The sequence below is a fragment of the Miscanthus floridulus genome, chromosome 15 (genome assembly GCF_019320115.1).
Source record: "Miscanthus floridulus cultivar M001 chromosome 15, ASM1932011v1, whole genome shotgun sequence".
Classification (NCBI taxonomy): domain Eukaryota; kingdom Viridiplantae; phylum Streptophyta; class Magnoliopsida; order Poales; family Poaceae; genus Miscanthus; species Miscanthus floridulus.
The window spans coordinates 20030266-20057781 of NC_089594.1; the positions used below are offsets into that span (position 1 = coordinate 20030266).

A 27516-nucleotide genomic window follows, 5' to 3' on the forward strand; every position below is an offset into this window, starting at 1 on the left:
CAGCTTTGCCGAGTGTTGTGACCATTGCGCTCGGCAAAGGGGTCCTTTGCCGAGTGCAACACTCGGCAAAGTGACCCAAAACGGCAAATATTTTTTTTCGTTCCATCATGACAAATACATTCATACAAACATATATCACATATATATCTCATCCATCGCATATATATCTCATCCATCACATATATATCTCATCCATCCACACATCCATCCGCCCATAACACATCCATCACAATATGTAATAATAAGTGCTCAAGTCCATCCAAATAAGTTTACAAGTCCATCAAAGTCCATAAGTGCATCACAAGTCCATCACCAAGTGAACAACAAATGTAAAAAATACAACATGCACTCATCTCGGCCACTGCGACTGTGGTGAAGGCCCAGGTGCATCATTCGTAGGTGCATGAGGTGGATTATTCGAACCACCGTCAGATGGAGACTGCACAAAGGAGAAAAGATTGCATGTGAGACAAAATTATTTTAATAGCTAATCTAGGACGATAGAGGCCATACAAGCAAAGCACAAGTGAAAGTAAAAAACTTTGATACTCACAGGAGTAGCTGCAGCTGCAGGACGCGGAGGCGGAGGTGGAACCAACAGCCCAGGTGGCAGAGACAAGCCCATACGTTGCCCAAGCCCTTGTAGGAAATCCGTAATGTCCATCAGCCTCTGCGCCTGGGCCTGCCGCTCGGCCCGCTCGGCCTCCAACTGGGCCCCCAGCTCCTGACGTTCCTTCATTTCTTGTTCCAGCCAGGCCTACAATATTTCACTCCAATGTTTGAGTAATGCAAAGCTAATTAAGGTGTGTAAAGATCAATGTATGACGAGTAAAACAGGAATAACCTCGAGTGCGTCGACCCGGTGCTGTGCAGCGGTCGGCCGTGTGCGAATGGCCGGGCTCTCGCTCGTGCTCCGTGCTCGGATCTGGGAGAGAGAGGGAGTAGAGGCCGTGTCGATGACGCCGTCGCCAAGCCAGAACCGTCCATGCTTCTTGCCTTGCCCCGCCCTCATAACGGCCTCTCCATCGAAGTCCTGGGTGCTCGGATCATGGTCTGCCCCATGGAGCGACCTCGCCACCTCAGTGTACTCACTGATGCGGGAGTGGACGCTCGGGTTCGTGTATGCCTCAGGCGGGTCCTCTAGGTTGAAGGAGACGTCAGACGTCGCCTTACCCTTGTGGGCCATACACCATGCCTGGAAGTCCGAGCAAGCCTGGCCACTATGTGATGCCGACTGCGAGAAAGACAGCACGATGATTAGAAATCAGACAGAACTGAGCGTGACAATAGATAAATCAATTCGCGTACCCATGCTTGTTTGTATCCGGCGAGGTTGCGGCTGCCTTGATGGTGTGCTGGACCTTGCATCAGTAAACGACGGTCCCGGGCATCCCTGTGCATCTTGAGGTACTCCTCCGTGAACCACCTGTCCACCATCATCGCCCAGCACTCGGGATACGCTTGGCACCACCAGGGAATCACCTACACGTCATCAAGTATTGGACATATAAGAAGATCAAATTAAACCAACTTAATCTCAAATCGAATCAATGTTGATGTTCTTCATTTACCTCAAGGTACTGCTCCCGGGTCAGTTGCATCTCTCTTGCGTCTTTCTTGGTTTTCCTCTCTCCAAGCTTCGACCCGTAGTAGGTTACGATGGCCTGGATGCGCGCCTCGTGATGCATGTCGGTGACGAGTTTTTTACAGGCTTTGGTAGTCGCCTACTCCGCCCTGGCCTCAAATCCCTCCTCGCATCTGTAATAAGTCTGCATACAAAAGCGATGTATCGATTCATTATTTCAAGAAAAGTCTAATGAATGCGACGTATTGAGCAATGTTGTGCAAGGGAGACTTACCCAAAACTCTGCCTTCACCCGCGCCGCCTTGTTGGGGTACTCCGCATCGGAGGCGACGACGTAGTGGTCAAACGAGTAGGCCAGCTCCGTCTTCGATGCGTACGTGACAATGCCGGGGAAGTGCTGCCTGCACAGAAGACCCAGGATGCCGTTGACTAGCCGTGCGCTACCACCCGACACAACCACCCAGTTCCTGCACAAGTAATTAAGAAAAATTATTAGTTTTTTTCATCATATCATATGAAGTAGTGCTGATAACATATACAGTTACTTACTTTTGTCCTTCGGGGCGAATCAGTGGGCATTGGTGACGAAGCGGAACCTGTGGGAGGCTCGCGGGACCTCGCAAGTAGACACTCGAAGAGGAGTTGGAGGAAGCGGAACCCATGCCTGCCGCCTCCCCCCCTCCTCCTCCTCCTCCTCCTCCTCCTCCTCCTCCTCCTCCGTCTGCCGAACCAACTCCTCGTCTGACTCGTCCACGGGCGCCACCTCCTCCTGCGGCTGGCGGTCCTCCTCACGTGGCGTGGGAGGAGACGGCCTCCTCCTACGGCTAGCGGTCCTCCTCCTCCTGTTCGATCCCTCTGCCGCCCCCTCCACCCCCTCCTGCGACCGGCGTTGTCTTTGGTAAATCGAGTTCACAGACCTATGACGGTCGCCCGCCATCTTTGTTCAATCACCTGCAATAAAAAAGAAAAACAAGACGTAATTAGAAATAGGTGCAAAAATAAACAAAACATAATTACAAAAAATATAGTATTACATGTATTAGAAATATATGCAAAAATGAACAAAACATAATTACAAAAAACATAGTATTACATGTATTAGAAATAATCTTCATGATTGAAATTAGCTGGATCATAGGTCTCGTCATCACTATCAACATTGTCCAACTCATCAACACTATCCGAAGGAGGAATGTTGTCTTCATTGTCATTGCCGAAATGTAATCGCTCAAGCATTTGTATGTCCTTCAGATTTCGCACCTCGTCTCCAGCATCCTCGTCATCATCCCTTTCATTATCTACTTCCATTCCTATCTCTTCGGTTAAGTCTATGTCAAACCTCCCTTGTAGCCCCTCTTCTTGATAGAACTCTCCATCATATGTGTTTGGGTTAAAGTTATAATCTTCATCGTTTGGGACAGGTAGTTTACCGTGTGGCGATACATTGTGCACAATAGACCAACCCTTAAGATGCTCTGCGTCTTTGCACGCGTATGACGTATAATAAACCTGGACGGCCTGTTGAGCCACAATGTAGACATCTTTTCCTGGATAGACGGAATCCTGTCGAATCTTGACTAGCCCAAGCTTAGGGGTCCGTCTCGTTACACCAGGATGAAACCAGTGGCATTTGAATATGACAGGAGTAAGAGGTTTGGAACCATAAAATGATAGTTCGTAGATTTCTTCAATTCTTCCATAATAGTCGAGTCCATCAGTGCCGGGCGTAACAACTCCGCTGTTTGTGGTTTATCGATTGGGCCGACTCTGCTCGTAGCTTGCTGTGTGAAAACGATATCCATTCACGTCATAACCGGTAAATGACTTGACCCTAACGGCACAGCCATTTGCAACCTGTCTTAACTCATCACTTATAGGCGCATCAGTTTGGGCTTTCTGTTTGAACCAACAAATGAAATCGGGGCTCCCTAGTCCCGCACCCCGTGAAAGAAGGGTATCATTTTCTTGTGGTGTAGGTTGCCTTGATCCATGCCAGGATTGACGAAGAAATTTCCTGTACCAACGAGAAACAAGGGGGTTGGACGACGAAACAAGGACATATGGCGAAATGAAACAAGTTCGTTTAGAACTTACCGAATGAACGGTTGCACCTCGACAAGGTTGGTCAACACATATAGCATGATACTGCGACACTCTTCATTTTTCAATTGCTTAATGGTCGATGCACTTGCGCTTCCAAGTTGCCCTTAGAAATGGCTGAGGTTCGATTCATTTTCGCCAGCATTGTAATGAGGGGGTGGATTATGAACGTTAGGAAGTTTCTCAGTGTAGTATTTCTCTGTGAAGTTCGACACCTCCTCTAGAATGTATGCCTCTGTAATGGAAGCCTCAATTCTAGCTTTATTTCTACATTTTTTGCGAAGAGTCTTCAGACATCTCTCGATTGGATAGCACCAACGGTTCTGCACGGGCCCCCCCATCCGTGCCTCATACGGGAGGTGCACAATCAAATGCTGCATCGACAAGAAGCAGGCGGGTGGAAAGATCTTCTCTAACTTATAGAGCAACACGGGTGCCGCTTTTTCCAAGTCATCAATGACGGTCCGAGAGAGCTCCTTGGCACAAAGCTGGCGGAATAAGTAGCTCAACTCTGCCAGCACTTGCCAGACATGCTCCAGGACATAGCCTCGAACCATCGCCGGAAGAAGCCACTCAATCCATATGTGGTAGTCATGACTCTTCATCCCGTTGACTCGCAGAGTGCCTAAGTTAACTCCCCTCTTTAGATTCGCTGCATACCCATCAGGGAACATTAGCTTCTTGATCCATTCAAGTACTTCCCTCCTTTGGTCCTTTTTCAAGACGAAATCAGCCTTAGGCCTTCTCCAGGTCTTGCCACGACTAGGAGGTTGCATCTCTTGATTTGGTCTATCGCACAACGTTGCTAGGTCTACTCTAGCCTTTGGGTTGTCCTTAGACTTTTCAGTGTCCATGAGTGTTGCCCAAAGTGCCTCGGCGACATTCTTTTTAGTGTGCATTACATCAATGTTATGTGGTAGAAGAAGGTCATCGAAATAGGGGAGCCTCGTCATGCCCGAGATATGAGTCCACATATGCTGCTCACCATATCCCACAAAACCACCTTCTTCATTGGGCACGAGAGCACCTATCTGAGCATGAACCTCGGCACCATTCATCATCTGCGGTGCAGGGTTTGTCACTTTGACGCCTTTCGTAAAGTTCTTGATATCTTGTCTGAATGGATGGTCAAGAGGTAGGAATTGACGATGTCTATCAAACGACGAATACTTGCCACCCTTCTGCAACCAAATAAACCTTACACCTTCCTTGCATATTGGGCATGGGAACTTCCCGTGAACACACCAGGCGCAGAATATCCCATACGCCAGGAAGTCATGCAGGGAGTAGTGGTACCAAACGTGCATTTTGAAGGTTGTCTTTGTAGCTCGATCGTATGTCCATACCCCTTCGTCCCAAGCACGGACCAATTCATCAAATACGGGCTCCATGAACACACCCATATTACTCCCTGGGTGTCTAGGAATTATCAACGACAAGAATACGTTATGTCGTTGAAAGGAGACACCGGGGGGGAGATTAAGGGGGATAACAAAGACGGGCCAACATGTGTATGGGGCAGCCATCATTCCATAAGGATTGAACCCATCTGTTGCCAACGCGACACGTACATTACGAGGCTCATCTGCTTTGTCACGATGTTTGTCATTAAAGCGAATCCAAGCTTCACCATCGGATGGATGTACCATCTTGTCAGGATTGTACCGTTTGCCATTTTTGTGCCATGTCATCTGTTTCGCGGATTCCTCGGTCATGTATAGCCGTTGGATCCTCGGTAGAAACGGAAGGTACCGTAGGATTTTCATGGGGATCGTAAGTTGCCTCTTCTGGCCATCATCAGAGTCTACCTCCAGGTACCTAGAGGATTTACACTTTGGACAGAACTTTGCATGCTCGTGTTCTTTCCTAAATAGGAGACACCCTTTCGGACAAGCATGTATCTGCTCATACGGCATCTTAAGTGCTCGAAAGAGTTTCTGTGACTCATACATGCTCTTCGGCAGAATGTGGCCCTCCGGAAGCAAGGTGCCAATCACGGCCAACATCTTATCGAAGCCAGGTCGACTTAAGTTTAACTCGGACTTCAACCCCATTAAGCGTCCAATGGCATCCAGTTGAGACACCGTTGACCGATCGTGAAGGGGTTTCTGTGCCGAGTCCATCATATCATAGAACGCCTGTGCAACTGCTTCCATCTCCTCCTTCTCACGTCCCTCATCGAACTGTCCTTGGTGAAAGTCATCTAACATGTCTGCTACCCCGACATCAGCATCAAAAGCCTCCACCCGTGGTCTCACCACCTCCTCTCTCATACGATGGGCTTCACCATGGTGGACCCACCGGGTGTAGTTCGGCGTAAATCCATTCTTCACAAGATGTTTACCCATTTCCACCTTGTTTACCCTTCTCCTGTTTCCACATTTGCTGCAGGGACACAAAACTAGGCAATGTCCTTTAGCAGCATTGCCAAATGCACTGTTCAAGAAAGCATCGATCTTGTTCATCCATTCCGTGGTGTAATCACTCTGACTTCTCCAGCCCGTGTACATCCACTGACGGTCATCCATCCTCTAACATATGTATCGACGAGTAATGTAACCATTAATTGCATGTACATGGTGTTCCTACTGTATAATAGGTGAGGATAGGTCCTAATCCCACCCGCAGATGTGTAGATGAGGTTAGTTTCCATGCTCTACTCCTATCCAAGACAGAATTTCAGCAGCACCTCCCCGCTGTTCTCCAGATACACGTCCTGCCAAAGAAGAGTGTGTATCCGGAGAACAACAGGGAGGTGATGCCGAAACTCTGTCTCGGACTAGAGCAGAACATGGAAACTAACCCATCTACGCATCCGCGGGCTGTCCAAAAAGCGTGGACAATCCGAAATAGATACGGTCATAGATATGCAAAGATCTGCATACCTCCAACCGTATCTCTTTCGAACGGGAGACGCCTAACTGGGTTACGCGATCTACGACAATGATATGAAAAGAGGGGTTATACCTAGGGTGGCGACGGAGTCAGGCTAGCGGGGCCGTGGCGGGTCGGTGCAGTGGCGAGACGACGCGGTGCAGGCAGACCGACACGGTGGCGAGAACTCCGACTCAACTCTGACGGGCTCTTCTCTACAAAAATGGAACAAAATACTGTTATTTACAAAAAAATTCGGCAGAACCTCCCCTGCACGGTGAGGTTTCCAAAACCTGCAAAAAACAACGGCACGATGGCCGACAAGCACATATGGCTCAACAGAAGCCATGTAGTTTGGATATCAATCCATGCAGAAGAATATATCCAAGTAGTACCACTACTTGTACTACTACTTTCACTATTGCTACTACTACTACCATTGGTTCTTCTACTACTACCACTATTGCTACAACTAATATCATTAGTTGTACTACTACTACCACTACTTCTACTACTACTACCACTAATTCTACTACTAATACTACCACTAGTTGTAGTAATACTACCACTAGTACAACTAATACTACTACAACTACCACTACCTCGACAATAATAAGTGAGAAGGCATACCTGACGGGCGACGGGGTAGGGGTGGGCGGTGTCGGGATCGGGCGGAGTCGGGGACGGGGTCGAGCACGGAAGGCGTCGGGGCGGGTGGTCCACGGGACGCGGCCGGGGGCAGGGCAAGGCCGAAAAAAAGGCGCGGCCGGGGCGCAGGGCCGGCCGGGGTCAGGGCGGCGCGGCCGGGGGAAGGGCCAGCCGGGGGCACGGCGCAGCCTGGCGCGCGGGCAGCGAGCGGCGCGGCTGGGGGAAGGGCCGGCCGGGGGCACGGCGCGGCCGGCGGCAGGGCGCAAAGGCAGCGGGCGGCGCTGGCCGGGGGCAGGGCCGGCCGAGGGCACGGCGCGGGCGGCGGGAGGGGGCAGCGAGGGCAAGGAGGCGGCGGCGGGAGGTGGTGGGGCGGCCGAGGCGGAGCGGGCACGCAGCGCGAGCGGGGAAGAGAGGGCGGGAGAGCGGGTGGGGGGCGGGGGAGGGGAGCGAGGGAGCAGGGCGAGGGGGGGGAAAGGGGAGGGGAGGAGACGGGGCGCGAGAAGGGAGGTGGCGGAGCGGCGAGCGGGGCGGCAGGCGTGGGCGGGCAGGGCGCGGGATGGCTGTGCTAGTGACTGCCCCGGCCGGTCAAAAACCGCTCCGCGGCTTTGCCGAGTGCCGGATCAGGGAGGCACTCGGCAAAGATTTGTTTTTTTTTGTTTTTAAATTCTTTGCCGAGTGCCTCAGATCTGGCACTCGGCAAAGATTTATTTTTTTTTTTTTTAAAATTCTTTGCCGAGCGTCTCAGATCTGGCGCTCGGCAAAGAAAATTTTTTTATTTTTAAAATACTTTGCCGAGTGCCCCCCGTACGGCACTCGGCAAAGATTTAATTTTTTTTATTATTTCTTTGCCGAGTGCTCCTGTGTATGCGCTCGGCAAAGAGGAAATTTAAAAAAAAATTAAAACATTCTTTGCCGAGTGCCTGATGGCTGGCACTCGGCAAAGACACCCTTTGCCGAGTGCCATGCCCCGGCACTCGGCAAAGTTTTTTTGTTTTTTTGTTTTTGGCCTCTAATTTTTTTGTGCAGCCTTTTTAAAGCACCAGGAACTCCTAGTTACAATTTGGGGATTTTTTGTGGCTTTTTGTTATATTTAGTTACTTTATTTCGTTTACTTGAATTTTTCCGGAAATTAGAAATTTGAACTGCACGTGGTACGAATAATGGAGTTTAATGATTCGAAAATTGATAGTCATGTTAGTGAGTGTTATGAGAGGCCGTATCCAGGAACGGACCCGAAATTTCGGACATCTCGTTCACGAAACATGTCCGCGAAATTGCGTGTGAAGTGTTTATAAATTCTATAAAAAGCAAACGAAGTCCGAAAATCATGAAACTTGTTGAGATGTCGTGATATCATATGTGGAGGCTATGATAAAAATTTCGGAAGATTTCATGCACGTTGTCACGTACGATGCTTACAAACCAGGACATCTTATATCACATGTGGAGATGTCCTGGTTTGTAAGCATCGTACGTGACAACGTGCACGAAATCTTCCGAAATTTTTATCATAGCCTCCACATATGATATCACGACATCTTAACAAGTTTCATGATTTTCGGACTTCGTTTGCTTTTTATAGAATTTATAAACACTTCACACGCAATTTCGCGGACATGTTTCGTGAACGAGATGTCCGAAATTTCGGGTCCGTTCCTGGATACGGCCTCTCATAACACTCACTAACATGACTATCAATTTTTGAATCATTAAACTCCATTATTCGTACCACGTGCAGTTCAAATTTCTAATTTCCGGAAAAATTCAAGTAAACGAAATAAAGTAGCTAAATATAACAAAAAGCCACAAAAAATCCCCAAATTGTAACTAGGAGTTCCTGGTGCTTTAAAAAGGCTGCACAAAAAAATTGGAGGCCAAAAACAAAAAAAACAAAAAAACTTTGCCGAGTGCCGGGGCATGGCACTCGGCAAAGGGTGTCTTTGCCGAGTGCCAGCCATCAGGCACTCGGCAAAGAATGTTTTAATTTTTTTTTAAAATTTCCTCTTTGTCGAGTGCATACACAGGAGCACTCGGCAAAGAAATAATAATAAAAAAATTAAATCTTTGCCGAGTGCCGTACGGGGGGCACTCGGCAAAGTATTTTAAAAATAAAAAAATTTTCTTTGCCGAGCGCCAGATCTGAGACGCTCGGCAAAGAATTTAAAAAAAAAAAAATAAATCTTTGCCGAGTGCCAGATCTAAGGCACTCGGCAAAGGATTTAAAAACAAAAAAAAACAAATCTTTGCCGAGTGCCTAACCGCAGGCGCTCGGCAAAGAAGGCCGTGGCAGGGCGCCGTTTCACGGGCAGCCTATGCCGAGTGTAGAGATTTTGCCGAGAGTCTGGCACTCGGCAAAGAAGTCCTTTGCCGAGTGCCTGTGTTTGCCGAGTGCCCGGCACTCGGCAAAGAAATCTTTGCCGAGTGCAATTCTTTGCCGAGTGCAGCACTCGGCAAAGAAGATCTTTGCCGAGTGTCCGATTTTTGACACTCGGCAAAGAAATTTACACTCGGCAAAGTCTCGGTTTCCAGTAGTGACGTCATGTATTAACCATGTACAATTTGTGATACTAGAAGGATACCTCACGTGTTCTTGAGCGGCTTTCTTAAAAATAAAAATATTGCATGTATGAGTTAAATCTACAAATTGGACAAGGAAATGAAAGAACTCAATAACAAAAACTAACAGATCATATTATAAGATGAAGGAACGGTAAAACAAATACCAATATATGGATGCCTTCTATATTTCTTATATATTGAAACTAAGTTGCGCTTAATTAGTGGAGATGGCGTGGATAGTTTGTATTAAGAGGTTGAAAGTTAGTGGATCATATGACCATTAGTAGAAGATGACATGAATAGTTAGTGATAGATGCTGTGGACGGCTTACCTGACGATAGAACTTGTAATAATCCGAGACGATGTGTCTGCCATGCAAACTCCCTCTCTCGGCACATCTTTTTTCACCGGTTTTTCACCCATGACATGTTGTACCTGCCCGAAGTCAACTCAAATATCCCCGCTGCGCAGCGGGGCCTCCGTCGAGGAAGCGGGTGCGATCCTGGAGCGGAGCAACTCAGCCAGCCATCTCCCCTGCTCATCAACGCTAGTGCAGACCGTGTGAAAGCCCAATGTTTCGTTTTAGATAATTGAACCAAGTGGACTAACCTTCTACTCTAAATGTTATGTATGAGATAGGTTGGTTTACATCCAAGGTGGAGCTAAGATAGCACTCAAAGTGATGGAGACGACCACACGATGATGATCAAGTGCTCCAAATTGAGAAAAGAAGAAAGAGAAAAATAAAACCCTAAAGGCTCAAGGAAAATGTATAAATATGGATTTTGTTTTGCCGTCAAGACGCAATAGAGTGTGTGATCGAATTTAGCATAGACGTCCATACTATTAAGAGGGGAACTCTAATTGGACAATTCGGTCATCTAGTGCCACTAGATGTTCGAATACTTTTGCATATGCATATAGGCCTAGTGTACAACTGAGAGCAAGAGAAAACCTTTATGAAAAACACTTTGAAAATGCTAACTTGGATATAAAATGTTTCTAAAAAATATTTGAGAGTTAGCACGATTGCGAGGACGTGGGCAAGTGCTCTTAGTGCTGCTGGATCGCAGGCACCGGACTAGTCTGGTGGCACATCGGACAGGGTCCCTAAGGGGCTGAACACTCGCACAAACACAGCCAAGCACTTTGTCGTCCGGTGTACATCGGATAGGTGTTGTCCGCTGCACCGGACACGTCCGGTGTGACACCGGACCAACGCACCATCCTATTCGAGCATAGATTGAGGTTGCAAAGTTGCAACCACGAAAATATAGCACACCAGACATGTCCGGTGGGTCTGTCCATTGTGCTGGATAGGTGTAACGGTCGATTTTTCGAACATTGGACTAGCCGTTGAGTGTGCACCGGACAAGCACTATTGGTTGTCCGGTGCCCCTATTACCTGTCCGGTGTCGCAAATTTAGCTCCAAAGGGGTAACGGCTCTATTCTTTGGTGGGGGCTATAAATAGCCCTTGTAGCCGGTCATGGCCACTCTCTTGGACAACAAAATATATAGCTACACCCTTTGAGAGCAAAGACACTCACTCCACTCACTTGCATACATTACACATTTGTGTGAGATTAGAGAGCCTCTAGTGCGTTTGCATCATGTTCTTGCATCTTGTAGCACTAGTTGAGAGAGTTGGGTTGATGGTGCTCTTGTTACTCTTGGTGATTATCGCCACCTAGCCGTCCCGGTGATTGGAGGATCGTTAAGTAGAAATTAGAAAGTAATGATTGTTTCCGGCTCCGATTTTACTGTTCTAATCAGAGGAGGATAACAATAAAACATGTATTGTATAAGAAAGATCCCAATTTCCAACTAGAATATGTACAGTTTGGTGGAGATTGAAGTCAAGAAAGAACTTGCCTAAATGGCTGGTAGAGCCAAGAAAGCTGTAGGGATCGGATATTCATAATACACAAGGAGCACAAAAGCTGCATACTTACATGCTGGATCTGACTGACCCAAAAAAAAGTTTTTTGCAAGATTGAGAGACCTGTGTTTGCGTCGGCGGCGACAAATGCTAGACGTGCGGTGGTGGCGCACGGGTAGATGGATGCGAATCCCCTGCGTACAGCAACTGGATTGAGTCAGACGACGACACTGAACTTTGCAATCGGGACGAGGCAGCTTCTGTTCTCCTTCCTTAAATTGTGAGATATAGAGGGAGGAATCGATCAAATCCGAGTCCGAGTAGGATGGATCTCCACGCCTGTCAAATCGATTGGGTCACAGCAGCAGAGATTCCGGACTTACGGTACTTGCTTGGCGTAGGCTTCGCTCCTCGCGCTCACGATGGATGGGATGGCGGTTGCTGCGGCGCCGGCACTGTAGAACAGGCGAACAGCACGCTGGAGCTAGCTCCCTGACAGGAAGGGCCCCGCACCTCATCAACACGGAAAAACGCCTCCTGTTCCTGTCACACCCAGAGAGAACCCAACTGCTACGACATTCAGACGTACTACATATCTCAAATCCAATATTACGACAGGCTACTTCTTCTAGTCAAATGCAGTATCTAGTATGAAAAACAAAAATATTGTTCTGGCCTGCATCCCAGACTGCTTTGCTGTTTACCATCTAGTACGATTTAATACTGCAACAAGTCGTTTTACTTCTTTGTGATATCAGTAGCACACACAGTAGGACACAGAGGAGACTACAGCGGTGCGTAAACTTAATTTCAATCCATAAAATCCAACAACCCACAAATTCAATCATTATATGGTTTAAGCATGACCAGCTCAGATCATGAACCGATCGAGAGGATACAACGACGAGAGCACACGGATCAGAGAGCTTTGGGCTTTACCTGGGCGAGGATACAAGGGCACCTACGTGGAGTCGGCACACGGGAGGAGGGGGAGGTGGGTTTTTTTTTTGTTTTGTTTTTGTTATTTTAGCCTTAAGGGCATATGCCCTCTACGCACTGCGCCGTTGAATTTGCATTGAGATGTGTGTATTAGAGGAGAGAGATTTCACACTCCTCCCGTAATCAGTGATCACAACGGCGGGCTCGCCGCCGTGGCCGTCAAGAGATTCGCTAAATGATTCTCTACGCAAGTGAGGAAGGAGTACAGGTTGGAGATCAAGGCGATTAGCAGGCTCCGCCACCGGACTGAAACCTCGTGCGCAGCTCGTCGGCTGGTGCCATGGCCGCGACGAGCTCCTGCTGGTCTACGAGCTGGTGCCTATGAGGTGACATTACGAGACGCAAGCAGCATCGCCAGATCCATAACAAGAAAGCTCAAAATACAAATAGAAGAAAGTAACGTATGAATGTGTACCACCGTACACTACCGGACTCCCGAGCTCTCGGCAAAGACGAGTTGACGCTCGGCAAACTATTTGCCGAGAGCAACTCTCGGCAAAGAGCCGTCGGCAAAACATCTACCGGCAAAGGATTCTTTACCGAGAGCCTCTCTCGGCAAAATATTTACCGAGAGTAATGGCAAGGCTCTCGGCAAACTCTAGCTCTCGGCAAACTGGCGCGCCCTAGTAACGGCCAAACGACCGCTAACGGTGTGACAGCTTCTTTGCCGAGAGCGACCGTCGGCAAAGAACTTCTTTGCCAAGAGCGACCGTCGGCAAAGAATTGTTAAAAAAAAAGATTTGCGGCCGAGGTGGTTTTAAAAAAAAAATAGGTTTGCCGAGAGCCGATCACCAAGCTCTCAGCAAAGAGGCAGATTTGCCGAGAGCTAGGCTCTCGGCAAAGAGGCAGATTTGCCGAGAGCCCTACTCTCGGCAAAGAGTCCAGAGAGCATTTTTTTTTTATTTTTGTTTATATTTCCAGCTTCAACAACACATATTTCACAAATATAACACATCATCCACATCACATATATCACAAATATGTCATCCACATCACATGTCTCACATTATAATCCATCTAAACATCTCAAATCCAACAACACATGTCCATCTCAAAGTGCTAAGTTCATCTCACACAAGTTCATGTCACAAAGTGTTAATACATGATGAAGAACATCATGCTCACCCCCAAGGCTCCCACCCTCCCGACGGCGGCTGCTGTTGCGGCGGAAGGTGTGGATACGGCTGGTACCCCGACCCTCCCAATGGCTGCTGATGCGGCGGAAGTTGTGGATACGGTTGGTGCCACGACCCTCCCGACGGCGGCTGCTCAGGCACATCATTCGAACCCGCCGATTGATTCTGCACAAAGGAGAAGAAAAATTAGTAATTATAGTAATACTAAGGCATATAATTGTAATCTAAGCGTAGACAAGTCAAAATTTGCAGAACTAGGTATAAAATTATAATCTAAGCCTAGACACATCAAAATTTCGGCAGCACCTCCCCTGCACGGTGGGGTTTCCAAAACCTGCAAGAAAACCAACGACACGATGGCCGCCCACCACATATCAAGGGCACGATGGCCGGCACACATATATATCAACGGCACGAAGGCCTCCCATCACATATCAACGGCATGATGGCCGACATGCACAGTAAAGAGCTTTTGTTAGAGAAGTTGAACTCACGTATGAGTAAGGTGGGTATGGGTAAGGCGGTGGAGGAGCGAACAGCTCTAGTGGCGCTGAACGACCAATCGTGACGCCAAGACTTGCCACGTACTGAGCCAAGGCGTCAAACCTCGCCCGCTCAGCCCCCCACCTCTGTCGTTCGGCCTCCCGCTCCCTCTGTCGCTCTTCCTCCACCCTAGCCTTATGCTCCTCGAGTGCATGCACCTGGGCCTATAATTTTTCACCGCATTGTTACAAGCAATTTCGAGGAATGTAAAACCAATGAACGACGAATAAAACAGAAATAACCTATAGTGCTGCCACACGATGCGTCGAAGTGTCCTGCCTTGGGCGTATGGGCACGCTACCGCTCGTGCTGCTTGTCCGGACCTATGAGAGAGTGGGAGTGGTGTGCGGGTCGAGCGTGCTGTTGCCGATGAGGTACCGCCCATGCTTCTTGCCTCCTCCCACCCTCATGACGATGTCGCCGTCAATGTCCGCAGTGTGCGGATCCCAGTCTGCCCCATGGACTCCCCTTGCCGCCTCGGTGTACTGACTGATGCGCTCGGGGATGCTCTCGTTGGTGAACGACTCGGCTGGGTCATCCGGGTTCCAGTTGATGTTGTCTGTCGCCTTGCCCTTGTGGGCCAGAACCCATGACTTGAGCTCTCCGCATGGCTGGTTTTGATGTGCAGCCGACTGCGAGAAAAACAACAAGACGATTATAAATCATGTAGGAATAAACGTCTGAAAGAATAAATGAAGCTACACCAAGTCACGTACCCATCTAGCCCCGAATTCGTGGATGTTAAGGTTGCCCTGGTGATGTGATACACCTGGCATCAGCAAACGTCGTTCCCGGAGGACGGTGTGGTTATCCGCCCAATTGCCACTCACCCACCTATCGACCATCATCTGCCTGGCCCGTGTTTTATTGGCGCACCAGCCAGGAGGCACCTGCACGACATCAAGTACATTGACAGATATAAGAACAATTCAAGCCTACCCAATCTCAGAAGAAATCAATATTGATGTTGTATATTTATCTTCAGGTACTGCTCTTTGGTCAGATGCATTAATCTTGCATCTTCTTTCTTTACCTTCCGATGCTCGTAGACGGCACAGTAATCGATGATGGCCTGGAGCCGCGCCTCGTAATGCATGTCTGAGATGCGACCTCTAAAAGATTTGGCCAACGCCTTGGCCGCCCTTGCCTCGTAGCCCTCGGCGCATTTGAAGAAGTCCTGCATATAGAAAAGATGTATCAATACACTGGTTCAAGAAACTCTAGCGAATGCAATGTATTGAGCAAAGTAGTGGGAGGAAGACTTACCCAAAACTCGCACATAACCCGCTCCGCCACGCTTTCGTATGTGCGGCCCGTCTCGTCCTCCGCATCAGGGGCGGCGATGTAGTGCTCATACGTGTAGGCCGGCTCCAGAGCTTCGGCGTAGCGAACCAACCCTGGGAAGTGTTCCCTGCAGAGAAGACCCAGGATGCCATTGGGCAACCTTTTGTGAGCACCTGGGACCACGACCTTCCAAGACCTGCGTAAGTGATTAAGAAAAACTATTAGTTTCCATTGTGATTCTATCATATGTAGGAGCGAAAAAATGTAAAAGTTACGTACTTTTGCCCAACGGGTTGAATGACCGAGCGTAGAGCCTCAGGTATCGGCCGCTCAGGTAGGCTCGCCGAACCTCGTTGGTAGACACCCGAGGTTCCGGTGGAACTGGAACCTCCTGCCTCGGCCTCTTGCTCGTCCACCCACTCCTCCTGCTCGTCCAGCTGCTCGGCCTCCTGCTCGGCCTGCAGCTCGTCCTCTCCCTGCTGAGCCTGCTCGTCCACCTGCTCTTCCTCCCGCTCCTCCTCGGGCTCTGGTGCTGCTGCTGCTGCAGGCTGAGGCGGTGGCGCCCTAGGCCTCCTCTCGGCCGCCCTCCTCCTCCTCCCCTAAGGTGGTGCCAACCCCCCAGCTTCACCTGAGGGCCCTGGTGCACTGCCCCCCGTGTCGTAAAGCGACCTGACCGCCCGCAAAGCTCTGCGGCCCACCATCTTTGCACAATCACCTACAAGACATAAACAATAAGATCGGATTAGATGGATCATAAACAAGACATTATTATAAAGAGATGCAAAATAAATAAAGCATAATTAAAAAATAACATAATATTACATGTATTAGAAATAATCATCCCCATCGGGATTAGCTGGATCATAGCTCTCATCATCACTATCAGCCATGTCGAAATGTTCAACACTTTCCAAAGGAGCAACTATGTCATCATTGCCATTGCCAATATGTAATCCTTCAAGTAACGCCAAGTCCTTCGCATTTTCCACCTCATCCCCCTCGTCCACATCAACATCCATTTCATTGTCTACTTCCATTTCCATAGCTCCGGTTAAGTCAATCTCAAAAGTCCCTTGTAGGCCCTCTTCTTGATAGAACTCTCCATCATATGTGTTTGGGTCGAAGTTGTAGTCTTCGGCGTTTGGGGAAGGTGCTTTACCGTGTGGCGATACCTTGTGCACAATATCCCAACCCTAAAGAAGAGGGTCCCTTTGGCACGAGTAGGGGAGATAATAAACTTGTGTGGCCTGTTGAGCCACAATATAGACATCCTTTCCGCCATAGACGGAATCCTGTCGAATTTCTACTAGCCCAAGGGAAGGACTTCGTCTCGTTTCTTGAGGATCAAACCAATGGCATTTGAATACGACAAGGTTAAGAGGTTTGCGACCACGAAACCTAAGTTTGTATATTTCTTCAATTCTTCCATAATACTCGGCCCCATCAAGGCCGCCAGTAAAAACTCTGAAATTCGTGGTTCTTCGATTGGGCCGGCTCTGCTCGTGTCTTGTTGTGTGAAATCGGTATCCATTCACATCATAACCAGAAAATGACTTGACCCTATGTTCAAAGCCATTGGCAACCTGTCTCAACTCTGGATTCATAGTCAAATCGGTTTGGCTCTGCAAGGTCAAGGAGGATAGATCGTTAAATTGGAATGTACAAGCAACTGGGAATGTCAATCGGCGAACGAGCTAAATTGCATAGTACCTTTTGTTTGAACCAAGAAATAAAATCGGAGATTCCATTTCCTGCACCCTGATGAAGAATGGTGTCACATTCTTGCGGGGTAGGTTCCCTTGATAGATGCCAGTTCTCATTAATAAACTCTTTGTAACAACGAATCAAATGCTGCATCGGGTTGAATAAGCCGGGTGGAAAGATCATCTCCAACTTACAGAGCAGCACATGTGCTATTTTTTCCAATTCTACAACCACGCTACGAGATAACTCCTTGGCATAAAGCTGGCGGAAGAAATAGCTCAACTCGGCTAGAGTCTTCCACACATGCTCAGGGACATAGCCTCGGAGCATCGCCGGAAGAAGACACTCAATCCATATGTGATAGTCATGACTCTTCAGGCCGTTGATTCGCAAGGTAGATAAGTTCACTCCCCTCCTCAGATTCGCTGCATACCCATCAGGGAACATTAATGTTTTGAACCATTCTAATACTTCTCTCTTTTGTTCCAGTTTCAATTTGTAATCGGCCTTAGGCCTTGTCCATTTCTTGCCGCTTCTAGGAGGTTGCATGTGTTGCTTTGGTCTATCACATATCGTTGCCAGGTCCAGTCTCGCCTTTACATTGTCCTTCGTCTTATCCTTAATGTCCATGATCGTTGCCCAAAGCGCCTCGGCAACATTCTTCTCGGTGTGCATTACATCAATGTTGTGTGGAAGAAGGTCATTATAATAGGGGAGCATCATCAAGGGCGACTTATGAGTCCACATATGCTCCTCACCATATCCCACGAACCTACCATCTTTTTCATTGATTCGGAGAGCATCTATCTGATCATGAACCTCGGCACTGGTCATCATCTGTGGTGCGGGGTCTGTAACCATGACACCTTTAGTAAAGTTCTTGATGTCTCGTCTGAATGGATGCTCAGCATGGAGGAATTGTCGATGTTTGTCGAACACAGAATATTTGCGGCCCTTCTGCAGCCAATTGAACTGCAGAGCTGCCTTGCACAAGGGGCATGGAAACTTCCCGTGAACACACCAAGCGCTGAATATCCCATATTCTAGGAAGTCATGCATGGAGTATTGATACCAAACATGCATGTTGAAGTTTGTCTTTGTAGCTCGATCGTATGTCCATACACCATGGTCCCAAGCATGGACCAGTTCATCGAACAAAGGCTCCATGAACACACCCATGTTATTCCCAGGGTGTTCTGGAATTATCAACGACAAGAACACATTCTATCATTGGAAGGAGACGCCAGGGGGGAGATTGGGAGGGATAACAAACACGGGCCAACAAGTGTATGGGGCAGCCATCATTCCATAAGGATTGAACCCATCTGTTGCCAGTGCAACACGCACATTACGTGCCTCCCCACTTTTGTTACGATGAATGTTATCAAAGTGATGCCATGCTTCACCATCGGCTGGATGTACCATCTTCTCAGGACTGTATCTTTTTCCATTTTTGTGCCATATCATCTGTTTTGCGGACTCCTCTGTCATGAATAGTCGTTGGATCCTCGGTATAAATGGAAGGTACCGTAGGATTTTCATGGGGTACGGACTCTGCCTCTTCTCACCATCACCAGAGTCTACCTCTAGATACCTAGAGGATTTACACTTTGGACAGTACTTTGCATCCGCGTGTGCTTTTCTAAAGAGGACGCAGCCCTTCGGACAAGCATGTATATGCTCATACGGCATCTTAAGTGCATGAAGGACCTTCTGCGATTTGTACATGTTCTATGGCAGAAGGTGACCGGCCGGAAGGATGGAGCCAATAACTGTCAACATTTCATCAAAGTTCTCTCGACTGAGGTTGAACTGGGACTTTAAGGCCATTAAGCGTGAAATGCCATCAAGCTTTGAAATCTGTGTGTGGCCATGAAGGGCTTTCCCTGCCGCAGACAACATGTCGTAATACGCCTTTGCGCTTGCCTCTGGCTCCTCCTCCTGCTGCCTACGTCCGTCAGCGAAGTGTGCTTCGTGAAAGTCATCTAACCAAGCTGCTACCCCGGCATCAGCATTGTAATCCTCGACACGTGGTCTCACCACCTCCTCTCTCACACGATCGGCTTCACCGTGGTGGGTCCACTGGGTATAGTTTTTCGTAAATCCATGCCTAGCCAGATGTGAAGTCATCACCTCCTTTGTCTGCCTCTTTCTGTTCTTACAGTTGATGTAGGGACAAAAAACGGCACGCGCTCCGGGAGACTGGTCAAATACTTGCTTGATGAAAGCCTCGGTCTTGTCGACCCATTCTCTGGTAATCTCACGGGCGCTCCGGCGGCCCGAGTACATCCACTCACGGTCATCCATCCTCTAACATATATATCACCAAGTAATAAATATAACCATGGACTTGCATCTACACGTCGTTCCTACCATCTAATAGGTAAGGATAGGTCCTAATCCCACCCGAGGATGCGTAGATGGTGTTAGTTCCCATGGTCTGGTCCTATCCAAAACAGAATTTCGGCAGCACCTCCCCGCTGTTCTCCAAATACACGTCCCGACAGGGAGATTGTGTATCCGGAGAACAACAGGAAGGTACTGTCGAAACTCTGTCTCGGATCGGGGCAGACCATGGAAACTAACACCATCTGCGCATCCTCGGGCTGTCCAAAAAAACATGGACAATTCGAAATAGATACGGTTATTGATATGCAAAGATCTGCATATTTCTAACCGTATCTCTTTCGAACGGGAGACACCTAACTGGGTTACATGGAGATACATGACCAGGACAAAGAAAGAGTGGTTATACCTTAGGTGGCGGTGAAGTCAGGCTAGCGGGGCCGTGGCGGGTCGGTGCAGTGGCGAGGCGACGCGGTGCGGGCAGACCTAGGGACACTAGGGTACTCCGACTCGGCTCCTGCAAAAAGAAAGAAAGAAGCAAAATAACGTCAACTCAAAAATTCGGCAGCATCTCCCCTGAACGGTGAGGTTTCCAAACCTGAAAGAAAACCACGGCACGATGGCCGACAACCACATATATATCAAGGAACCACATGCAGCTTAATTATCAACTACTACTACTCTAACTACTACAACTACTACTACACTAACTACTACTACCACTACTAATACCACTACTACAACTACTAACTACTAACTACTACTAATACCACTACTAATACCACTACTACAACTACTAACTACTACTAACACTACTACAACTACTACTCTAACTAATGCAACTACTACTACACTAACTACTACTACCACTACTACAACTACTAACTACTACTACCACTACTACTACCACTACTACAACTACTAACTACTACTACAACTACTAACTACTGACTACTACTACTACCACTAGTACTACTTAGACTACTACTACAACTACTAACTACTACTACCACTAATACTACTCAGTATACCTTGTTCCTCTCCGTGGCGAGGGCGAGGGCGAGGCCGACGGTGAGGACGAGGCCGAGGGCGAGGCCGAGGGCGAGTCGAGGCGCGCGCGAGGGCGAGTCAGGGCGCGGGCGAGGATGAGCCCGAGGGCTAGGACGAGGAGGGGCGCGGGCGAGGACGAGGGCGAGTCGGGGCACGCGCGAGGGCGAGTCAGGGCGCGGGCGAGGACGAGCCCGAGGGTGAGGACGAGGAGGGGCGCGCGTGGCAGGGCGGGCGAGGAGGGGCGCGGCCAGCGCCAGGGCGTGGCGTGCGTGGCGGGGCTGGGGCGGGCCGGCGGCCGCCGCCGGCGCGCACGGGCGGACGTGGCGGGATGGGGCGGTCTGGCCGGGCTGCGGCGGCGGCGAGGCTCGGGCGGAGCGGCGGCGGCAGCGCGCCCGGCCGGGCGTGGCAGGCTGGGGCGAGCCGGAGCGGGGCTGTGGCGGCGAGGGGGCTCGGGCGACGGCGAGGCTCGCGGCGGCGGCACACCGAGCTGGGCGGCGCTCCTCGCGGCGGCGGCTGTGTGAGTGTGTGCGTGAAGTGTGAGAGAGATAAGGCGCCGAAACGGTTAAGTGTCTGAAGCCACTTTGCCGAGAGCCAGATCTGGGAGGCTCTCGGCAAACCTTCCCCCTTTGCCGAGAGCCCCCAGATCCGGCTCTCGGTAAAGTTATTTTTTTTTCAAATTTCGTTCGAATTTTTTAACTAGCTAACTGCACAAAAAAATTTTAAAAAAATTATTATTTGCCGAGAGTAGCTCTCGGCAAACTGAACAAAAAATGATATTTCTAAAAAAAATATTAAATCTTTCCCGAGAGCAGCTCTCGGCAAACCATTGATCCACGCCAGGTAAAAAAAAGAAATCTGCGCCGAGAGCGGGCCCAGTTGCTCTCGGCAAAGAGCCTTTGCCGAGAACAATCCCCTGAAGCTCTCAGCAAATAATATCCAAAAAAAATTAATAAACAACAAACGGCTCCGGAAAAATACGAAATTTTGCCGTGTTACAACTTATGCTCTCTAATGGCTATACAAAAAGTTTGGAACTCCAAAACTAATTCGACCGTGACATTGTTTGAAAATCCTAATGGATCCTTCTCAACTTTATGAAACTTATTCGGAGATGTCTCAGATTGTAAGAATCATACGGAACCACTTGTGCGAAACATTTTCAATTTTTTACCACAGCCTCCAAGTGTGATACCATGACTTCATTGCAAATATCACAATTTTCCGACTTCGTTTCCTTTTTTAAGAATTTTTAAATCGTTGGGCGACATATGTTCGTGGTCTTCGATTCGTAAAATAAAAGGTGAAAAAAACGTCAACAAGATGTTATTTGCCCTCAATAATGCATAAATAGCATGAATATCATTTTCTACTTAATTTTTTCCCGTGTTTAAATCAATCGCTGTTCAAATTTTAATCGATTAAAAAAACTCCTTGAAATGCAATTAATTAATTATATATAGCAAATAATTACAAAAATACACAAAATTTTAATATTGAGTACAACCTGTAGTATGTCTATAGAGAAAAAAGTTTGGAGCATATGAAAGGAAAAAATAATTTAATTGGAGAGAGTTAGGAGAAGAGAAACACATGCACATGAAATATAGAAACCCCATTTGCCGAGAGCCTGGGAGGGGCTCTCGGCAAATATTTGCCGAGAGCGGCGCTCGGCAAAGAGTTTTGCCGAGAGCAGTAACAGAGGGGCTCTCGGCAAAGCGGTGACGCCGTCAGGGCAGGTCACGACTATGGGCCCGCGACAATGTTTTGCCGAGAGCCTGATTTTGCCGAGAGCGCGGCCTACGGCAAAGGACCGTTTTGCCGACGGGCATTTTTTGCCAAGCGCGGCTCTCGGCAAAACGGCCCACTTCGCCAAGAGCTGTTGCTTGCCGAGATGCAGGCCCATGGCAATCCTGTCACTTGCCGACGGCTAGTGTTTGCCGAGAGCCGCGCTCGGCAAACGTTTTCTTTGCCGAGAGCCCGCGTTTTTGCTCTCGGCAAAAATCTCGGATCTCGGCAAAGGACGTTTTTCCGGTAGTGGTAAGAAGGCTGAACCCAGTGTCTTGGAGTTATCAACGCCACCCTCCTGTCAGCTTTGGGGAAAGTTTTCTTTGCCCCAAAAGGGCATGTGCCCTCGGGCACGCACTATTGGATGTGCGTGTGCGTACCCCACGCGCATCCAACGGTGGCGCGCATGAGGGCACATGTTCTTAGGGACATAATTTCTGCTGCACTAGGGTTTCTTGGGCGTGCATGAAACGAGAGAGCAGCCACGTGGAGTCGACACGGGTGAGTTCCCTCCCGCCCACGGTAGGTGCGGTTGAGGCGGCGGCGGAGGAGGGCAGCTTCAATGTAAAGTGTGGATCATCTCATCTGGAGGTCCACTGACTTGTGACCCACGTGCGTGCCTTTCACACATATTATGGGTCTGTTTGGTTGGGTGGCCTACCCCCAACCAGACTCTGGGAAGCCACATTCAGGCTATTTGGTTGCCTGTTTGGTGATATTTTTGTATTTTGGTCCTTTTTTAAAACATTTTTTAGAAAAAGACCACTGCCAAAACGTTTTCTGAAAATAGACCGTTTTTAGGCGTCTTAGGACATGACGCCGAGGTATGAGGGTCGGCGTCGACTGACACGACGCCGAGGTCTTGCCACGTCACGGACGACCCCGGTCGACGGCGACACGGTGGCGCATGGGGCCCACTACGTCGGCGTCGTGTCAGCCAACGCCGGAGGCCGAACCTCGGCGTGTAGTCTCACCACGCCGAGCTACCTGTTCAATGAGATTCAAAACTCAATTCTATCCCAAAAACGCGACTGAACATAAATCTTTGTCCTTTCGTATCTCCTGAACTGTTTAGTTCTGGCACAAAATGTAGTAACAAAAGTTGTAGATCTATATGAGTACTACAACTTTTCTTTAAGGTTCAAAGTCTTATTCGGTCTGGTTGGAGAGATACAAGGCTCCAAAGTGGGGTACATGAAAACTGAAATCCTGAATTCAGTCATCCAGACTTAGCCAAATTTTGAGCTCCCCAAAACAGTCATGGATTCCAACTTTAGGGCTCGTTTTGACTTTCTTACAAGCTTATCTAGCTCTTGGTCCAAAAACAAAGTTTGTTGTACTCCACTTAAACTTCAACTTTTATTTAAGGTGCAACTCCATAAAAGCATTGTAAGTAATTGGTCAACACCGGTCAAAATAGCATCACGGTAAAGCTCAATTTAGAGGAGTGGCTAGCTGTGGATGCAAGTCTGCATGCATAGCTACATGCAGAGAACGAACGAACTGCAGAAACACGGCCGGCCTTGCTGACCTAAATAAATATATATAAATATAAATGGTCCATGCATGCACACATATATCTATCCATCCAATAATCCAATCCAAGTCCCATTAGTCCCCATCTTTAGGTGGCTTGTCTCTGTTGTGTTCACCACACATGACACATGATTAAAAGGAAGGGAAGGGACAATGCGATGAGAGAGGAGAGGCGAGTGGAGGGACCCTCTCCACCTCCCGACCTATAAACCCTCCTCCGATCCGACCCTTTTCGCCATCTGCGTCAATCATCCCTGTCTCTTTCCTTCTCCGCATTATTACCTCTAGGTATATGCATGATCCTGTTGCTGCCCTTGAAAATTCAGATCATCAGTATGTGTGTTCAGCTAGCAATAGCATATGCATCGTGCTGATGAGTCTTGACAGGACTAACATGCTTGTAGGAGTAGGAGTAGGACGACATGCGTGTGATTCGCATGCGTTTATTTGCGTCGCCTTGCTGGGACGAGGACGATGAGCGAGGACAAGCCAGAAGCTACATGCTCCCTCCTGTACTTCACCAGTTACTTGTCACACGGACACACGCAATAATCTAGACACAGTACGTAGTCACATGTATGAGAAAGGAGAAGGAAGCAACGTGCTATATTATATATATTTCTTGGAAATACATAACGCGCTATATATTTCGCAATGGTTAGAGCTGGCTACCAGCTCAATCTAAAAAAAAAACTCGGCCTACGGTGGGCAGACAGCCCCCGCAACTTTGTGCTTAAGGAAGAAGATCTTCTCACGCAGGCTGAAAAAACCCCCGAACACCATGTCCCGCCCTTACACAGGGGCCCGTTACCCTGTGAGTGGGCCGATCCGTTGCCTGTGCTTTGGGAAACACCATGTCCTAACTGTGCTGAAACCTTTCTCATCCATCATGCATGCATCTGACTGGAGTTGTGTGGAGCTATCTAATCCTTATCCGGCTGCATATATATATTATTTATTTTCAATCCGGCCGATGCCTTTTGATGACAATATAGCCACTGTAAATATAATAAGAAATGGACGACCTCCAAAATGTCAGGTCAAGAAATGATGTGCAGGTCTTGCTTTTGTGGGCCACTCATCACAATGGACGACGTACACAAGCAAGGCTAGCTAGAATTAGTACTCGATCTCTCCGTCTCCGATCCCCATAATTTGATGCTATCTCCTGTTACTTTTTGGACATCATATCATGCCATGAAAGTATGCCTATAATAACTTGCTGGGAGCCTTGGAAGAAAGAAGGAAAATGTCACGGTAAGGCCTGTCAACAGCTCCGCTAAGGTTGGCCCAAGAAGCAAGCGCGTCAAGAAGTCCAATCCGCGCGTCACCGGCCCAGATTGTAAGAAGTAGCCCAAGCCCAGCTGCGTCTAGAGTACTGCTGTGAAACAGCTGTAACAGAACGTTTAAGAGAGGGTGAGAAGGAAAACTCGAACCCGTCTTGGTTGGCGTCGGCAAACTGGCGGCGAGCTGCGGCTCGAGAATACGCCAACGACCTCCAATTCCACCATTTCTGTATCAGACCCAAGTACTCGTTGTTCTAATGCACTCCTAAATCCACCATATCCATTATATAGTAGTGTTACATCTGGTATCAGATTCGTTCGATCCACTTCCGCCTCGCCTCTGTTCGTCTCGATCCACTTCCGCCTTGTTCGCTCGATCCTCCTCCGTTCGCTGCCTTGATCGCGACTGTAATCCCCGTCTCTGCCTCGGCGTCGATTGCGCGAATTCATAGGTCCGAGCCGAGGTCTGTCGGGTCGGCAGTTGAATCCGGATCGAAGAATTGGCTCACGAACATCGCACCCGCCTGCAAGTTACGATGAAGGTTGAAGATCAGTTGGCGTTCATTCTCTCCAAGTTGGACGAGCAATCGAAGGGAATTTCCGAGACCAATTGTCGCCTTCACGACGTCCACGACTCGGTGGCGGAGCTCACTGCCGCCAAGGCCGACTTCGACCGCTGGTGACCCAAAGTCGACGGTCAGGTAGCTGATCTGCGCGATTGCGTCGACGATCTTCGCCAGCAACTCAACGATCTCAAGTCTACTTCGCCCACGCCTCATTTCGCTCCATCAGGGTCCGCTCATCTGGACCCGTCCTCTTCGAAGGCGGCATCTGGGCCAAGTGCTTACTGCTCCTACTCATACTCCTACGGGATTTGAATTCTGTCATCATGTTTCCTGTGGTACTTGTTACCATATGAGTACAGCTATGCCTCAATTAGATTTTCCCAAGTTTGATGGTACTAGTCCCCAATTATGGATCAAACGTTGTGACACTTACTTTGATCTATATGGTATTCCTGTTGAGAATTGGGTTAAGCTTGCTACTATCAATTTCTCTGGTCCTGCCGCATTCTGGATGCAGACCATTGAAATAAACCTGAAACAATGCACTTGGGATCAGATCTGTAAACTGGTAGTTGAGCGTTTTGACAGATATCAGTTCAATCACTTCATCCGTCAATTTTTCCATACCAAGCAAACTGGCACTGTCTTAGAATACATAACCCTTTTTGATGACCTTATGCATCAGCTCCTTGCTCATGATCCTTTAGTGAACCCTGCTATTCTGACTAGCAAGTTTATTGATGGCCTTAAACCTGAAATTCGAGCTGTTGTCTTTTTACACCGCCCCAAAGATTTAGATACTGCGAGTTCCCTTGCCATTTTGCAGGAAGAGGTGTTATCTGGACCAGCTGTTGGTGATTTTAAACGGCTGAGCAATTATTCTTCTCAAAAGAATACTACCAAGTTTGCTACTGTTACTGGGGGACATGCTGTTCCACCGGGCAAGACTGGGCCACCAGACCCTACTAAGGAGCACAACACTAACCTGATGAGAAGCTTTCAGCATTGATGACTTATCGCAAGGCTCGGGAAGATGGGGTCCTCAGCACAAATGCCCCACAACAGTACCCCTTAATATGATTGAAGAGGTCTGGAATCTGATTGCAGCAGCTGAAGACAGTTCACACTCTGCTCCTTCTAACTCTGATGATGACGAGTTAATGGCACTTTCTCCTCAGGCAGCTCAAGGTACTCATGCAGCTAATACTTTGAAATTGCACGCTTACATTCAACAAAAGCAGTCCATTATTTTGGTAGACTCTGGTAGCTCTCATAATTTTATTAGTGAGCGCCTTGCATCTCAGTTGCAACCTTAGACTCCTATGCCTCATCTAATGACTGTGAAAGTTGCTGATGGATCTAGATTAGTTGCACTCATGAAATTATCAACTGTTCCTGGTCTGCTCAGGGTGTTCTATTCACCACCACTTTTAAGATTCTACCTCTCCAATGTTATGATGCCATATTGGGTATGGAATAGTTGGAAACCTTTAGTCCAATGCAAATTGAGTGGAAACACAAATGGTTGAAGTTTGATTATGAGGGAATAACCATTCGGCTTCAGGGTATTCAGGAGGATTTTTTTCAAGATTCTTGAGGTTACTGTCAATCAGTTATCTGCTATGGAAACGGAT

The 27516-nt window shown here is 48.3% G+C and overlaps 1 protein-coding gene and 1 long non-coding RNA gene across 2 annotated transcripts; both read right to left on the reverse strand.

Moving 5' to 3' along the window:
- Window positions 1-301: 301 nt before the first annotated feature.
- LOC136506774 (uncharacterized) lies at window positions 302-997 on the reverse strand. The gene is made up of 3 exons (XR_010771722.1): window positions 845-997; window positions 554-757; window positions 302-439 (listed from the first exon to the last, which is right to left on the reverse strand). It is a non-coding gene; the product is annotated as an uncharacterized lncRNA (long non-coding RNA).
- A 19684-nt stretch (window positions 998-20681) lies between these two features.
- On the reverse strand, window positions 20682-24813 carry LOC136507151 (predicted GPI-anchored protein 58). Its single transcript, XM_066501962.1, has 2 exons — window positions 24734-24813; window positions 20682-21222 (listed from the first exon to the last, which is right to left on the reverse strand). Exons 1-2 carry the CDS (start codon window positions 24811-24813, stop codon window positions 20682-20684), a joined length of 621 nt encoding a protein of 206 aa, XP_066358059.1.
- Between the last annotated feature and the right edge of the window lie 2703 nt (window positions 24814-27516).